The sequence below is a fragment of the Centroberyx affinis genome, unplaced genomic scaffold (genome assembly GCF_046629955.1).
Source record: "Centroberyx affinis isolate AG114_WGS23_722 - 3 ecotype Tasmania unplaced genomic scaffold, CSIRO-AGI_Caff_v1 ptg000411l_1, whole genome shotgun sequence".
NCBI lineage: Eukaryota > Metazoa > Chordata > Actinopteri > Beryciformes > Berycidae > Centroberyx > Centroberyx affinis.
In genome coordinates this window covers 8,502-26,807 of record NW_027279078.1, presented here as the reverse complement: position 1 = coordinate 26,807, position 18,306 = coordinate 8,502, and the positions used below count along the sequence as shown (strand labels likewise).

Sequence of the window (18,306 nt, the reverse complement as noted above, 5' to 3'; positions counted from 1 at the left end):
AATACCCCTCCTCCTCCTACTACTACTAATAATAATAATTATTAGGCTATTATTATAAAACAACATCAATACTACTAGTAGTAGTACTAACAATAATGATAATAATAATAAAACAACCTCAAAACTACTGCTACTAATAATAATAATAATTATAAAAACAAACTCAATACTACTATTACTACCACTACTACTACTAATAATAAAAAACAACATAAAATTTATTATTGCAATTTATTGAAAATTTTCTGGTACAGGATATAAATCCTCCACACCAGACTCTACAACTCAAAACAAACAACCATACAACAACAAAAATACCACAATATAGTTTTTTTTAAATCACAATAACTTCACAGATAATAAAAAATATCTTATTTGTATCCAGTCTATTCAATAATAAGTACTGCTACTAACAACCTCAGTACCACTAGCTTATTACTACTACAGCTATTATTATTTATGTATTTATTTAGGCTAGTTATTATTATTAACAACATCAATGGGCCCATTTCTATGAAGTAGAACTGGTAGTAGAAATATGTAATTTGTATTTTAGACTACACTTCATATCTACAACATACAGCTAAAACATCCTACATCCACTGACATATATTAAAAAAATATATCATTAAAAATGGTGTTGAGGTGTCCTTCCAATAGTAATAATAATAATAGGCCCATTTCCATGTGGTAGAACTTATTGAGACTGAACATAGTCTTTGTCTGTGGTTTGTATTCATTATCATTTTCATTTTATTTTATTTGAATGTTCCATGTCAACTTGATATTGTCATTTGTGATTGAAATATTTGCATATGTTTTGTTTATCGTGAAAACAATAAAAAACAATTAATCATAAAAAAAATAAAAATAAAAAAGAGACTGAACATTTGAATCAGAAATTTCAGGATTCAGGAATAAGGACTGGAATGCCATATCAGTGCTGTCTGGTGTTCATTAATATACATTTTATTCATGTGGATTCCAGAAAGACAGTATGACAGTATCAACATATTAACTGGAATACGATGACAACATCCTCATATCAATATATAATGCATTAACATCTGTGAAGCATGTTTGTGACTACATTACAATGTTTTCCTAGCATTTTCCTGTTATGATCAATATACTTGACTTCTGAGCAGAGATTTGTAAGTGATACCCAACGACTTGTGTTGACAGAAAACCATTTGTCAGTAGCATTTCTTTTATTTTCAAAAAACACACAACATAGGAAAGATGTTGGTCTGTTTACATCATTCAATACCATACAACTGGTGTGAATGTGACAGCATCAAACATGAACAGATACACCTGTGTAGCCGCTAGGTTTCAACCAATATTGGTTTTTGACAGCTGATACTGACACCGACATTTTTAGACGCTGATAGCTGCTATTCAATATCTTTAAATTTGACTATTTTTATACCAAAAAAATTCAAGTAGTCAGTGTTTCCCCCAGAATTGTATTCTTGTCAGGGTGGAAAAGCCTCAGAAACAGCATTTAGACCAGTGATTCTTAACCTTTTTCATATCAAGGACCCCTAATTTACTACAAATTAAGGCCATGGACCCCCATTTGTTGAGATTTTATCTCTCGGACCCAAATCTGAGAATATTTGCATTGCTAGATATTTTTTTTTTTTCCAGAATTCCATGACTATCTGTATTGTAGGTAGAGAGATAACAGTGAAACTATGATCAAAACAGTCATTCTTCTACATTCTCTAATTGTGTTAACTTCTTGTAAATGAAATAATGCTGAAGTTGAACAATTCATCAATTTGCTGGGGACCCCCTCAAGGACCCCTGGCAGTCCCCGGACCCCAGGTTGAGAACCGCTGATTTAGACCATCACGGGACACTAAAACTCTCCACTGAAACCCACAGCAATTAGGCAGGAACCTCCATCATATCAGAGGTGGACGACACCGACTGGCTGATATCATGATATTTCATAAAAAGCCCCAACATCTGCCCCATATATCGGTCTAACCCTAGATGCCACAGCCCTGTTTACATCTGTCATGAGTGTGGCTGGAAGGTCGGCTGGCTCCACACTTTTTGGATTCACGATTTTGATTAAAACTGCATTCGTGGAACGTCCTGGGGTGGGGGTTAGCTGCCACAGTTCAACGCTCTGTCCCACAGAAAAAAAAAAAAAAACATAAACCCCGACGATCCAGCAGGTAGGAAACGTGGTCCGGGTCATTTTTTCTTGGTGGCTCGCTTCCCTTCGCCCTTCTTCGGTTTCCCTTTGCCTCGCAGTTTCCTCAGGCGGTACATCTCCTCCTTGAAGTCTTCGTGCTCGTCTCTGAAGAGAAAGAGGACAAACGTTATCCTTAGAAGCTGATATGATCTACCATTTATTATTCATTTTCAAAACGCAGGAGGCGAAATGTGTGTCAAAATACCATTTTAAATGAAATATTGTGTTGCTGCAGAGATGTCCTGGCCTACACATCATATTCTACAGACTTAAGAAAACATCTTTGTTTGGTACAGATCCCCGCAAAAATCACACCATAATCATTTTAATACGTTTTTCAATGAAAATGAGAATAATTATGTAAAATTTATCATTCCCTCTAATATTGCAAATCATATCGCAATTGCAATATCAGTCAAAATAATCGCAATTAGATATTTTTTCAAAATCTTTTAATATTCTTTTACTTATTTTCTACTTTTCCCCCTATTTATTTATCAGTATTACTTTACCTATTGATTTGTTCATATTGTTTTGTTCTTTCTAAACTTTTTGGGGGTTTAATTACACTATATTGTAATTCTGTATGATTGTTATTAAGGGAGACACTCCATAAGCCCCTCGGGGTTTCTTTGGTCTTCCTTGCACATGCTCTTTATGATGTTGGTATACATTATGGATATTTTGTTTGAATTACTCTTTTGTGCTAAATAAAAAATAAAAAAATAAGAAACTTGAAGCAGCCACTAGTACATAAGGATATATTTTGATTTGATGTGATTTATTAGACAATTAAAAGAAAACAGAGCATGGGGAAACCATTGTGTCCTTGGTGGAGTCTGTTAGCAACCCAAATTCAAGTACAGTACTGATAATTAGGGCTTTCTGAAGGACACTAAAATTCTCCATTAAAACCCATGCTACTGAATTCTTTTAGTTGTTTAGCACAGTGATTCTCAATCTTTTTCATATCGAGGACCCTTAATTTAGTCCACATTAGAGCCGCAGACCCCCATTTGATGAGATTTTCTCTCTCAAATCCAAATCTGAGAATATTTTTATCGTCAGATATGATTTTGTCCAGAATTCCATGACTATCTGTACTGTAGGTAGAGAGATAACAGAGACACTATGATCAGAACAGCCATTCTTCTACATTCTCTAATTGTGTTCACTTCTTGTAAATGAAATAATGCTCAAGTTTAACAATTTATGAATTTGCTGGGGACCCCCTGGAACCCCCTCAAGGACCCCTGGTGGTCCCCGGACCCCATGTTGAGAACCATTGGTTTAGCAGCACCGAAAGTAAATTAAAAAAAATCAAATGTCACGTCCGGTTTTACAGACTGTGGTCCCTGTGGTCAGGGAGGAAGCTCCATCATATCAGAGGTGAACCACACTGACTGACTCATATCTGATATTTAATACAGTATAGACCAATATCGGCCCGATACATCAGTCAAACCCTACTGATAAAACCTCCAAAAAAACTAATTGTCATGTTGACAAAGACAAAGTAATCCGTGTCAACATGAGAAAGTAGGTGCGGATCTCCTTATTGAATACCTGAACAGTCCCATGAACCTCAGCTTCTGGGTCATGGCGTAGTAGATCTTGTGCTGCGGGTACCAGTCGTACACCTCCTTCCTCTGGGCCATCGGGGGCTCCTTGAAGAGCTGGACCACCTTCATGGACTTGGAGTCCGTGGGGCGAACCACGTCCCCGAAGATCCGCGCGCTCAGCCGGGCCATGCGGACCGCGTAGCTGGACAGTCCGGCCATGACTGGAAAAAAGAAGTGGAGAGAGGAAAACCGGGTGAGGGTTTTGTCCTATGGCGGCGGTTCTCAACGTGGGGTCCGGGGACCACCAGGGGTCCTTGAGGGGGTTCCTGGGGGTCCCCAGCAAATTGATGAATTGTTCAATTTTAGCATTATTTCATTTATTTCAGAAGGTAACACAACTAGAGAAGGTATAAGAATCTATTTTGATCATAGTTTCTCTGTTATCTCTCTACCTACAATACAGATAGTCATGGAATTCTGGACAAAATCATATCTGACAATAGAAATACTCTCAAATGGGGGTCCGTGGCCCTAATGTGGACTAAATTAGGGGTCCTTGATATGAAAAAGGTTGAGAATCACTGTCCTATGGTATGATCCAGCAGTGTAGACAGGTGGTATATCACATCATAATCTTGTAGTTTTTATCATTATAATGGAGAGCAAAGAGCAAACAAAATTTACCAGAAATGTATTTGGAAGCCATATCGAAAATACAAAACCATATCAAGGAGCATTCAGGACCAATGTTCCCTCTAGCTTGGTGACCTATGTCTAATAATTGACCAATTGACCATTGGCCAAATAATAATATATTTGCAGTTCCTACACATAAAAATGTATCACATTGACCAAATAGTAATATCTTGTCACTCATGATTCATGAGTCGGTAGGTTATTTTAGTGCAGTGATTCTCAACCTTTTTCATATCAAGGACCCCTAATTTAGTCCATATTAGGATCCACGGACCCCCATTTGATGAGATTTTGTCTCTCTGACCCAAATCTGAGAATATTTTTATTGTTAGATATGATTTTGTCCAGAATCCCATGACTATCTCTATTGTAGGTAGAGAGATAACAGAGAAACTATGATCAAAACAGTCATTCTTCTACATTCTCTGATTGTGCTAACTTATTGTAAATTAAATAATGCTGAAGTTTAACAATTCATCAATTTGCTGGGGACCCCCTGGAACCCCCTCAAGGACCCCTAGTGGTCCCCGGACCCCACGTTGACAACCACTGTTTTAGTGGATAAAAGTGTGGTAGCTTTTTGTGCTAAACGATATTAAAAGCAGGGACTTTAGCATAGTTCATGGTTTTGACGTCACTGACCACGAGGCATAAGAAAAGCATTTAATAAAGCTTAAAAAAAACAATAAAAAACTATGTTAAAAGCATCTATGCAGCATTGTAAAATGAAAGATACATAACGTTACAATTGACAGCTTTCGGTGGCTTACCCGAGTCCGACAGAGAGCCTTATAGTAGCCGGTTAGGAAGCAGAAATCACTGCTTCATTCGAAAATAATACAACGCGAATTTACTTCTGGTTTAATTGTAAATATTGGTTATTTAGCAGTATTATGAGGACAGCTAGCTAACCTTCACACACACGCCAGCCTGCCCTCACTGTCGACCCGCTACTAAGCCCTACTGCGCATGACACATTTTCCGTACATATGATTGGTCAGCTGCCTTTACTTCCTCTTTTGGCTAAAATGTAAAATTTCTTGTATTTTATTTTAGATATGATATATATGGATTTTATACGTTACGAAAATTCCCCTCATTGAGAATCGCTGTAAATTAACATACAAACTCTCTGTCCTTGTTGTTTACGGAATCTGGTACTGACAGGAAGTCCGTCCCTCTTAAGAAGTCGGGCAGTGCAATGCTTTTACACAAAGTTCCGTTTATTATACAGCAGCGGTACTAAACCTGTATTAGTAATAATAAGTCCAGTCGCACGTCTCCAAATAAATTACTGCAAAAAATAAAGTCATTCTCAATTAATTCTCTTGGCTGTTTCTACTACATCGCCCAACAATGTTTTCTAAAGCGATTAAAACAATATTTTATTGATGTGGTAGGAATGACTCACATTATGTTTATATAACCCCACAATTATTTATATTCTATTTTTTATTGTTTTATTAGTTATATTCCATTTTCTTATTGTTTTATTAGTTATATTCCATTTTCTTATTGTTTTATTAGTTATATTTCTTATTTTATATTATATTTCTAAGCGTATTATTATTATTATTATTATTATTATTATTATTAGCTATTATTATTTCATACTGCATACATATTGATATGTCTCTATTTGTATAATGTTAGATGATATTTTTTAGTTTATTTTTCATATGTTAAATATGCTGCACTAATTTATTCTTTGCCTCACTAAGTCCTATTAATATTTTACACAATAATAGACTTTTCCCAATACTTCCCATTTATACATTCTACATATAGCACATGTTGAAATTGTTGGTTTGCATATATTTATACAACCCAAGCTTTCTATATTCTTGTTTCTACTTTATTTTATGTTTATATTCTTATTTCCCCCTTCAGTATGCTATTACTATTTGCTGCTGCAACGATGATCATAAAAGTTTAATCTAATCATGTTTCTGTTCTTGTATTGTATCTTGTTTTGATAAACGGTGAGATGCTATAGTAGATTGGCAATGACATTGGTTAGAGTGAGTTCAATCTGCATCCTGACAGCACTTCTATCAAGTCTATTTCTGTGATGCCGTTACGATTTCTGAACAGAAGAGGGCGCCAGATACGAAGAAACAGTGACAACTGCAGCCACAAAACTGTTTGTACAGTGAGCCATGTTACCCTACATTTCTCCACCTCCACTGCTGAGCAGGTCATATACAGTGGTGGAAGAAGAACTCTGATCCTTTACTGAAGTAAAAGTACCAATACAGCAGTGTAAAAATACTCCATTACAAGTAAAAGTCCTGCATGAAAAATCCTACTTAAGTAAAAGTACATAAGTATTAGCAGCAAAATGTAGTTAAAGTATTAAAGTCAAAGTAGTGGTTTAGTCCCTCTGACTGATATTTTATTATATATGACATCATTAGATTATTAATACTGAAACATCAGTGTGTAAGCAGCATGTTACTGTTGTAGCTGCTGGAGGTGGAGCTAGTTTGAACTACTTTATATACAGTTAGCTAGTTTAGTCCAGTGGTTCCCAACCTAGGGGTCGGGCCCCTCCAAAGGGTCACCGGATAAATCTGAGGGGTCGTGAGATGATTAATGGGAGAGGAAAGAAGAAAAAACAAAGTTCTGATACACAAATCTGTTTTCAGTTTTTGGACTTTTTCTCTAATCTTTGATTTTTGCTGAAATATTGGATCATTTGAACATTCATTGAAATGAAACCATGTGAGGTTTAGAGGGAAAAATCACTATTTGGTGGAGCTGTTAACAACTCATAGACATCTGAAATGTGACCCGACTACACACTGCTTTTTGTAAGACGTCAAAAGCCAAAAAGGTTGGAAACCACTGGTTTCATCTTTAACAATGTGTTGTATTTTAAAAGCTTGTTATATTATCCATTGTGTCAAATCTCCATGTGAAAAGTAACTAAAGCTGTCAAATAAATGTAGTGGAGTAGAAAGTACAATATTTCCCTCTGAAATGTAGTGGAGTGGAAGTATAAAGTAGCATCAAATGGAAATACTCAAGTAAAGTACAAGTATCTCAAAATTGTACGTAAGTACAGTACTTGAGTAAATGTACTTAGTTACTTTCCACCACCCGATTTTCTGTATGTGTTGTGTACAGGTGTGGATGGCTGCCCTGTCTGCCCAGCAGGCGGTGATGTGAAGATCAGCTCCTATCCATTTCAATGTGGATTTTGGGAGGTAAGAGAAAGCCAACAAGTCGTCAACTGAAAAGTAGTTATGAATTATACTTACTTGTGTGATTTAAACTGTAACCCCACTGGTTTGTATAGGCTAGTACTTCATCAAAATAGGCTACAGGCCTTCATTACATCGAGTCAAATGTATTGAGATAACACTTCAAAAGTTCATTACAACATATATGTCATAGGGAGGAAAGTAACTCAATAAAATCAACCCAATACGAGAAGGTAATTAAGAAAAAAAAGAAAATACAAAAACTATTTTTTCAGAACAAGTGAAAGCTATTAGCGCAAATTACATGCTAATGTAATCAAATCAAATTAGCTAAAACCACTCAGTTCCACTACAATTTCACGACGTTAGTGCTAACATTCATGCTAACATATCCGCAACAAAGGATTAAAGGAATAGTTCACCCAAAAATGAAAATTCTGTCATCATCTACTCCCCCTCATGCCAAATGAAACACAGGTGAAATTTGTTAGTCCATATAACACACAGGGAGGTTGCAGCACAACTTGGTAGCAGCCTTCTCCAAAACAACTGAAGTCAATGGGGACCTGTTCTTTAGAGTTCCAAAACAAAAACAGAAACAATCACACTGTGAATAGAAAGACCTATACACCATTATTTGTCTTTTGTTTGTTATTTGTCTGTTGACTTCAGTTGTTTTGGAGAAGGCTGCTATGGAGTTGTGCTGGCAGCCTCCCTGTGTGTTATATGGACAAACTTCACCTGTGTTTCAACTGGCATGAAGGTGAGGAGATGATGACAGAATTTTAATTTTTGGGTGGACTATTCCTTTAAGCCCGCTTACAATGAAGAAATCCAACAAACAATATGCAAAACCCATCTGATGTCGTAAAAGGACTCGACTGACCTTACCAGGAAGCCGGGGAACTCGTAATAAATCGAATACTAGCTAGCCAAACACTTAAACAACACACAAGCAATTTGAATGATGGGAAATGGGAAAATCAATCTTCCAATTCAATTGCAGTGAAAACTAGCATCAGCAGGAGCAATAAAGGTTACTACCACAGGCATTTCAGACAGTTCACTGAATGAAAATACTCCAGGCTCACATGGAGATGTGTGGGTGTATCTGAGTGTCCATCAATATATCTTTGTTGTTTATAGTGATACCTTGGCATAGCTACTGTAAACGAATGAAAGCCACGGTGGAGACGATTGGTAGCCTTTATCTCACATAGGTAGTGCTAGTGGGGTTTTTTTTGTGTTTTTTTTATTCAAAACATAATTGAGAAGACAACAATACAATAACCAAGACAATAAAGTAAAACATAAAAAAAAAACAGAACAAAACAAAACAAAGCTCATCTTAATAAATGAGTAACCACTGTTATGTACAGTTCACGAAAAGCCCTGCAACAGTATAGCAGCCACACCAGGCTCTACATAATTCAGAAATGGTTCCCATATTTTAAAGAAAGCATCCATTTTAGTGTGTAAAATACATGTGAGATATTCTAATGGTACTAAATCAAACAATACTCTCTGCCAGCCTTTAACTGTTGGTACTTTGTCATTAATCCACTGTAACAGAATGTTTTCCCTTGCCCGAAGGTAAGGATACAATATAATCTTTTTTTTATGAATTGATTTTATACCCTTGCTTGGAAGGCCCAGTATCAAAGCCACTGGGTCCAGTTCCAATGCTAAACCCAATATTTTTTCCATTTCATTTCACACATTGGACCAATATAGTTGCAATTTACGACAAGACCAGAAACAGTGGGTTAAAGTACCGATGTCTGTTTTACATTTAAGGCACATGGGAGAAAGTGCTAGTGTTTTTTAAAAATGAAGACTACATTTCCCATAAACCCTGATTCCTAATGTCCTCCCTCCCCCTCCCTGGCGTCTTTGGCTTTACTGAAGAGGATAAACAAGTTGGAATTGATTTTCTTTTTGTCTTTCACTTCTTTTACTTTTGCCAGAAACTCTGACTGGAAGCTTTAGCTCTGTTGCTGCAGGAAGAACAGCAGCAAAGCGATTCCCTTTGTGCCATAAAGCAATCCAGCACATTTCCCGCCAAATCTGACCTGGTGGCGCACAAATGTAAAGTGCAATGTGGCTGCCAGCCTTCTCACCACTGGTCTCATAATTATATTGATGTCTCAAAATGAATGTGGGAATGATTTATTTCCGTTAAACGGATACACGATAGCACCTTTAAAGGGAATCTAAACACATTTGTGCAAACCCTGTATAAATACTTGAATCTTTCACATATTGTCTTTTGTCATTGTTATACTGACCATTTTTAATCATTTTTAGAATTCTCTACCTGTTATTATAATGCACACATCTCACATTCTTTCTCAATAAGTTATGCTTCTGCTGACGATAACGCTGCTGTTTTACATCCTGTAAAACTGGATTCCACAATTTTCATTCATACATTTGTACTTGATACAGTATGTGTGAGAGTTTTACGCTTATAAAACTTATCAATTTATCAATTTATTCTATTCTTATTCATATCCTATTCTTCTTTGCTGTATCCTATTATTATTTGCTGCTGCGACAGCCCAGTTTCCCCACTGGGGGACATAACATTTAATCTAATCTAGTCTAGTCTAGTCTAGTCTAGTATAGTATAGTCTAGTCTAATCAATCAAATCTAATAATTCAATATCTGCAAATTAGGGCTGAACGATTTGGAAAAAATATCTAATTGCGATTATTTTGACTGATTTTGCAATTGCGATATGATTTGCGATATTAGAGGGAATGATAATTTTTACATCATTATTCTCATTTTCATTGAAAAACGTATTAAAATGATTATGGTGTGATTTTTGCGGGGATCTGTACCAAACAAAGAGGTTTTCTTAAATCTGTAGAATATGATGTGTAGGCCAGGACATCTCTGCAGCACCACAATATTTCATTTAAAATGGTATTTTGACACATTTCACCTTTAACAAATATTGCGCCTCCTGCAATTTGAAAATTGCAGTAGGCCATATTGCGCATTGTGCACATTTTATAATGAGACTCCTCATTTTCTCAACAGTAACGGTGAAGACTTTCAGGCAGAGAGCAAAGTAGAATACAATACTCTATCAGTTAATTATGCTTTGCTAGTAAAATTCTATGCCTATTTAAGCTTTTGATGAGCGGGAGGTAGATATGTAGGAACATTCATTTGGTGGACAGGTGAAACTTTGTCTCTCTTGTAGTCTTGTCTTGTGTATTTTCTCTGTTCAGTCCAGGAACCAAGATATTTATGTTTGGTAAAACACATTTCGACACTATTGCTTGCTTTTGTCTGCATCTATATGACTCTTTTTCCAAAAAGAATCTCTCATTATTTACAGTTATCAATGAAAAGATTCTGAGTATAAAAGCGGACTATAGACTAGGCTTGGGCTGATATGCGATAATATTGAATATCGCGATATTTTCCGCAATATCGAATATAGTGTCATAGTGTCCCGGCTGCATCACAATTGTGCAACCCTTTAAACTATAATTACCTATAACTTTTAAAACCTATAATCTCCTAGTTGTAGGATAGTAAAAAAATAATAATAATCATAATTGTAGTAGGGCTGGGCGATAATTCAATATTATCGTTTATCGTCTTTCAGTGGAATCATATCGTGATGATATGAAGATATTTTAATATCATGACACATATTTCTGCTGTCTGAATTGATGATGACAAGCAAATTTTACTTAAAAACTCTGATAAAATGAGGTATGGTAGGAATATTATTTGAAAATTTCAGTTTTGTTTGACATCACACCTAACATTACCATTTGGTTCAATGAGATGAACATTAATTTGATTATTTAACGTGATTTTGCATACATGAACCATATCGTGATATATATTGATATTGAGAAAAATCCTTATGATTAAATCATTTTTAGAATTCTCTACCTGTTTTATAATGCACACATCTCACAGTCTTTCTCAATAAGTTATGCTTCTACTGACAATAATGCTGCTGTTTTACATCCTGTAAAACTGGATTCCACAATTTTCATTCATACATTTGTACTTGATACAGTATGTGTGAGAGTTTTATGCTTATAAAACTTATCAATTTATCAATTTATTCTATTCTTATTCATATCCTATTCTTCTTTGCTGTATCCTATTATTATTTGCTGCTGCGACAGCCCAGTTTCCCCACTGGGGGACATAACATTTAATCTAATCTAGTCTAGTCTAGTCTAGTCTAGTCTAGTATAGTCTAGTCTAATCAGTCAAATCTAATAATTCAATATCTGCAAATTAGGGCTGAACGATTTTGAAAAAATATCTAATTGCGACTATTTTGACTGATTTTGCAATTGCGATATGATTTGCGATATTAGAGGGAATGATAATTTTTACATCATTATTTCATCATCATTTTCATTGAAAAACGTATTAAAATGATTATGGTGTGATAGCCCTAAGGTGTAGTGAAAAATGTTTAAACTGGGATCCGTTTTCCACTGTTATCCTGGAAATGGCAGGAATGAGCAAATGACACCAAATGGCTGTCGTTTTTGCTTGAATTGTAAGATCAAATTTCTAGGCTATTAATAATAATTAGAAATGTGATCTTATTTAGAAGAAATAAAATACAGCAAAAGTAATGAGCACCACCAAGCCTGCAGCACCAGGGACAGCTCCCTCCCTCTGCCCCACAGCAGCACCATGGACAGCACCCACCCTCTCCCATAGCAGCACCATGGACAGCACCCACCCTCTCCCATAGCAGCACCATGGACAGCACCCACCCTCTGCCCCACAGCAGCACCATGGACAGCACCCACCCTCTCCCATAGCAGCGCCATAGACAGCACCCACCCTCTGCCCCACAGCAGCACCATGAACAGCACCCACCCTCTGCCCCACAGCAGCACCATGGACAGCACTCTCTGCCCCACATCAGCACCATGGACAGCACCCTCTGCCCCACATCAGCACCATGGACAGCACCCTCCCTCTGCCCCACAGCAGCACCATGGACAGAGTTCCTGGGAGCGAGAGCTGCTTGGCTGTATGGGAGCCCAGCTGATGAGCAGCTACCCCCACTCTAACACACCTGAAGCCACTTCAGCTAATGGCTGCTACTCCTTAAACCCGGCTTGGACGAGCCATTATTTGGCGGGTTTAGTGCTGGAGTGACCTCTCTGCTCTCTTTCCCGGAAAGCAGTCAGAATAAAGACTCACTCAGCCAAGAAGAAGAAGAAGAAGAAGAAGACTTTTTGTTCCCTGTTTTCAAGAATTGAGTTGTATCAATAATCAAAAATATGCATCCATGTGGTACAACCCCAAAATAAAAATAGGTAAACAGACAATTTATTGGGCTCAGTGGTTGAGAAATTATTGAAATTGAGAAATTTGAAGAGGGCAATTTCCTTTCCTATAACAGAATGAGGGGAAAAATACAATCCGGAGGGACATGACCATCTTTGGAAATATTTACAAATTAGACACTGTATTAAAGGGAAAGTTCACTTCCATCAAGAGAAAAAACCCAATAGAGTACTACTTACAACCACCAACAATGTTTCATAAAGCATCAACGTAGTATGAGATATGTCCCTGGGTAAATAACAATGGTTGTAAAAACCTTAGGATGATGTTGTTGTACATTTGAGGAAGAAACATGGGAGAGGACAATACAATATTACACCCCAACAAGACTCAATAAAATGGCTCTAAAGAGAGTATTATGTTGGAAATGTAAATGTGCCATGGTTTCTCCTTTATGGAGGAATGTTCTGGAATATATGGCTGATTGGTTAGAATGTGAACTGCCCAGATCACCAAAGTTGTGTCTCCTTGGGGGTAGATCTGTAGTGCCGCAGTTGAGTAAATTTGCATTTAGAGTATTAACAACTGGCTTAATAACCTGTGCTCGGCTGATTCTTAGATGTTGGAAAGAACCTCAAACTCCTATGCTGAAAATGTGGAGGGAACAAAGGATGGAAATTGTTGCATGTGAAGATTGAAGTGGAAAAAAGATATGGTTGAAGAACAATGGGATGGCTTTAGTGGGTATATGTCCGAAGGGAGCAACTTAACCGTGACAAGAATCTGATGGTTTGGTACTGTACATCTGTAACTGTTACCATGTTCTAATGCCCACTACATTATCGTAACCAAATAATTGCTTTTTGTTTTTTGTTGTTGTATTTTGTATAAAATTCAATAAAAAAACGTAAAAAAAGAAAAAAAGAATTGAGTTGTATTTTATGAGGCTGTGCAATAGAAAGACCTTTTTTCTGTTTGAACCTTAATATCGTCTCTCATCTCTATAGCTCCACTTCCCCCGCAGAGGGGCCCCTCCCCGGGTTCTCGAAAGACTTCCAAGGCAGCTGATATTAGTTGACTGCGGGTGTGTGTGTTGAAAAATTAAAATCCTCCACGGAGGAGAAATATTGCTTTACGTTGTCAAATAGAGCTGATGACTCCCCCCCCCCCCATCTGTAGGCTGGAGTCCTTGACAGGTGGATAACAGCAGTGCTCATAAATTATGTAGGTGTAGTTTCTACGCAATGGTCAGAGTGGAGCGCAAAATAAACCAGTCAATGCATGTTGTAAGTAAAGCACCGAAGCTGATGGTTCACAGAGGAACACCCGATTACGTGAGATCAATTTAATTTAGAGCACCAAGGTTCTCAGAGACACTAATTCAGCTTGTGAAATGTGAAAACTAGTGTGTGCAACTAAGCGAGGGAAAATGCAATTTGGGATTTTTTTTCGATCTCAAACACTGGTTCTCAACCGTGTGAGTCTGCAGATTTTCACTGCAACTGATTAACACACTTTCACCCAGAGAGTAGTAATCATTGCTATCCTCAGCTGCTGTAGTGTTTGATTGGAGTCCTTCCAGGGTTAGGATATGATTTGGCATATTGTGAGCTCGGAATTATAGGTTTGTGTTTTTCATTTATTCATGATCTTTGAATGTTACTTTATGCTTATGTGGTGTTACAGTACGTCTAGGAAAAAGAACATTTTGGGGTAAAAAAATATTTCAAAAGACATAAGTTCGTAACCAGTTTTTCAAGCCGGTGTGTTGAATCTTTGACGCTTCATATCTCAGAACTCCACTCCACCCAGATAGAACCTCATAATTCCAAGATGACAATATGATGAGCCAGAGGACTAACTGGAGGAAGATGTCAGTCTAGGCTGCGGGTTTTCACTCCGACCGAACGCCACAGCAGCTGATTTCACACTTCTTTCCAACTAGACAGGAGGGACTAACCAGTGGAGTCAGCTGCTGTAGTGTTTGGTTGGACTGAAAACCTGCAGACACTTGGGGTCACAATGGCTCATGATTGAAAACCACTGATCCGGGCTACCGAGCCTTGATAGGTCAGAATATGGCTCGTACTCTGTTGTCATGCCTCTCTTCCTCCTGTCCACCCTCGCTGTGAAAAAGGAATGAATAACATATGAGTTGACAAGGAAAGTAGCAGCTGCTGCTATAGAGCTGTTTCTTGTTCCGTTTTATTTTACTACTTGACTTTATTTTACTTTGAGATCACAAAGGTAGAGGTTAGATTCCATGTGAAGTCCAAACCTTAGTGGGGTCGTTGGGCTGTATATAATAATGTATGAGTATGATGAGTATAATGTATGAGTATCAGTGTATCAATGTGCCATCACAGAATGTGTCTCTAGTCCATTTAGTTGGTGACAATTTAGTCGCCTTCACATTTAGGTTTAGAGTGGTGGAGAGTGAACTTAAACGTTAACCTCAAGATTAGATGTACAATAATCTTGAACTTTGGCTCCCTATAGCAAAGTTATAGGGAGTACTAGTCAAGTGGTAGTTGTATTAGTAGTAGGCTAGTAGTAGTAATAGGAGGAGGAGGGGTAGCAGTAGCAGCAATAGTAGTGGTAGTAGCAGAGGTGGAAAGTAAGTACATTTACTTGAATACTTAAGTACAATTTTGAGGTACTTGTACTTTACTTGAGTATTACCATTTTATGCTACTTTATACTTCTACTCCACTACATTCCAGAGGGAAATATTGTACTTTTTACTCCACTACCTTTATTTGATAACTTAAGTTACTAGTTACTTTGCAGATTCAGATTATTCAAAATATATTCAAAATAGATATAAAATAGATTCAAAATATAATCAACTAATAAATTGTGATGTATTATTATAGATTACTGTAAGCTACCCAGCAGTATATAAAGTAGTGGAAATCAGCCCCACCTTTTCCAGCTGCAACATTAAAGTGATGCTTACACATTAATGCATCAATAATTATAATTCAATAATATAATATATACTGTATTATTCTGAAATGGGCCATTCTGCATAATGAGTACTTTTACTTTTGTTGCTTTAAGTACATTTTGATGCTAATACTTTTGTACTTTTACTTAAGTAACATTTTGAATGCAGGACTTTTACTTTTACAGAGTATTTTTATACTGTGGTATTTCTACTTTTACTTAAGATCTGAGTACTTCTTCCACCACTGGGTAGTAGTAGTTGTGCTAGTATTATAGTAGTAATAAACAATAGTAGTAGTAGTAGTAGCATAAGTAGTTGCAGTTGTAGTAGTAGCAGTAGTAGTATAGGCTAGCAGTAGTAGTAGTAGTACTCATAGTAGCAGTAGTAGGAGCTACTACTACTAGTACTAGCTACTAGACTAGTGGCAGTAGTAGCTATCCTAGTAATAGATGCAGTAGCAGCAGAAGCAGTACTACCAGTATGATAGTAATAGTAATATTAGTACTAGTAGTGGTAGTAATAGTAATATTAATACTACTACTAGTAGTAGTAGAAGTAATATATAAGTAGCAACAGAGGCAGTAGAAGTAGTCCTAGTAGGCTAGTATTATTAGTAATTGAGGCAGTACTAGTAGTAGTAGTAGCACTTGTAGTAGCCTAGTATCGCAGTACTACTACTAGACTACTAGTAGTAAGCTAGTTGTTTATTGAAAATAATATCATCCATATGAGCTCTATATCCTGTAACGCTGCCAGTGAGCCTACAGACAGACTCGTGTTCATTGGTCCATCAGCAGGCCTCTCTGCTCTGTAGCAGCTGCCGTCATCCCGTCACACCTGCTGGGGCTGCTGAGCCTCTGCTGGATGATTTCACTGTTCAACTCCGTTAGCTGACGGACGGTCTGCGGTCTGGGCTCTATGTGGATAACAGGTAAACTAAAATACCTTTTAAACTCACAGCATTAGGGCTTCAGGATAAGGGCGCCGGGTAGCAGCTTTGGTTCGCATGTATCCCAATAAGGAGAGCATGATATTTCATTTCTAAACAGGCTATGGCGAAGTGTAATTCCCACGATTGTGTCTAGTTGTTTCTACAGCGTTCACTGCCCCTCTTTGTCCATCATGCATTTTTTGGTGGGTGGGTTTTTGAAGTCAGGGTGATTGTGGGTAGAATATGGGATACGCCATTGTGTGTGTGTATGTTTTTTTTTTTTGCGGGTTGACTATTAAACCTCACGACTCTGCTGATCTGGGGTTTGTGCATGTTGGTGTCGCCCCTGCTCAGACAGATGGATGCCGAGGAGCCACGGATGAGATGAGATAAGCGTCCTCTCCCCGTCGAGCCGCTGCAGCACAGGGAACGACGTCGGGACTCCGCAGCCCCACCAACACACACGGGGAATTTCGGAATTTCGGTTTACATTTTTTTTTTTTTTTTTTTTTTGCTATTTGAGCTGCCCGAGGTTTCGCTTTCCACTCGCGTCGATAATGCTACCGATACCGGCGTCCAGAGGCGATGTGAGCTGAACCGGAGCGGAAGCCGCAGAGGAGCAGCTGTCCGTCCGTGTTTGAAGGAGCCGATGCGGCCGTGACCGAAAAAAGCGAAGCATGGCCGCCGGGAAGTTACTGCTCTACGCCGGTCTCTCCCTCTCTCTCTGCGCCCTGGGCATGCTGGCGGTGGCTATCTGCTCCGACCACTGGTACGAGACGGACGCCCGCCGGTACCGGGAGCGGTGCCGAAGCTTCTCCACCCGCCGTAAGGACCCGGGCTTCATCTACATCCCCAACAACAGCCTGCCGCTGCGGGCCAGCCGGAGCAGCGTGCCCCGCTGGGAGGAGAAGCTGCTGCTGGCCCGGAGCCGGCGGCAGCTCTTCGCCATGAGCGCCGCGGACGAGTGCAGCAGGCAGTACAATTCCACCAACATGGGACTGTGGAGCAAGTGCCATCGACTGGGCTTCGACCAAGACATAGAAGACCTCATCCGGAAAGGTAAGAGCGGAAAAAAATAGCGAAGTGAAAGTTGTCTGTTAGCTCCAAAACACACACACTACACAGCGCTATCCAGACGTTTGGCTTTTTTTTTAATGGGGGGAAAAAAAGAATGCGCCTGCTTTGTGTTTTGGTCACACTATTAGGCTCGAGCTACATTTTTTTTTTTTTTTTTTCTAGGGTAACAGCCTCTCAAAACGTCATTAGGGCTTGCTGTCTCGGTGTTTCAGTGGTTATAGATGGCCTGTAGCAGCAGGCAGGCGGCTTGTTGTCATGCTATTTTTTTTTTTTTTTTTTTTGCAGAAGAGGGAAGTGAATGTGAATCTGATGCATGCACGCTTCCCTGGTCTCAGGTCGGATTAAAGCCTATATACCTCCCTTTTTTTTTAGTTAA

The 18,306-nt window shown here is 38.2% G+C and overlaps 2 protein-coding genes across 2 annotated transcripts; one reads left to right on the top strand and one right to left on the bottom strand.

Annotated features, from left to right (window-relative positions):
* Positions 1-924: 924 nt before the first annotated feature.
* On the bottom strand, positions 925-5,489 carry mrps33 (mitochondrial ribosomal protein S33). Its single transcript, XM_071516613.1, has 3 exons — positions 5,241-5,489; positions 3,779-3,995; positions 925-2,317 (listed from the first exon to the last, which is right to left on the bottom strand). The coding sequence occupies exons 2-3, from the start codon at positions 3,991-3,993 to the stop codon at positions 2,212-2,214; spliced, it is 321 nt and encodes a 106-aa protein (XP_071372714.1). The 5' UTR covers positions 3,994-3,995; positions 5,241-5,489; the 3' UTR covers positions 925-2,211.
* A 12,041-nt stretch (positions 5,490-17,530) lies between these two features.
* LOC139641937 (transmembrane protein 178B-like) lies at positions 17,531-17,912 on the top strand (the record flags this gene model as incomplete). The annotated part of the gene is made up of 1 exon (XM_071516612.1): positions 17,531-17,912. A coding segment is annotated over exon 1 (382 nt), but the record flags the coding sequence as incomplete, so codon positions are not given.
* Positions 17,913-18,306: the final 394 nt, after the last annotated feature.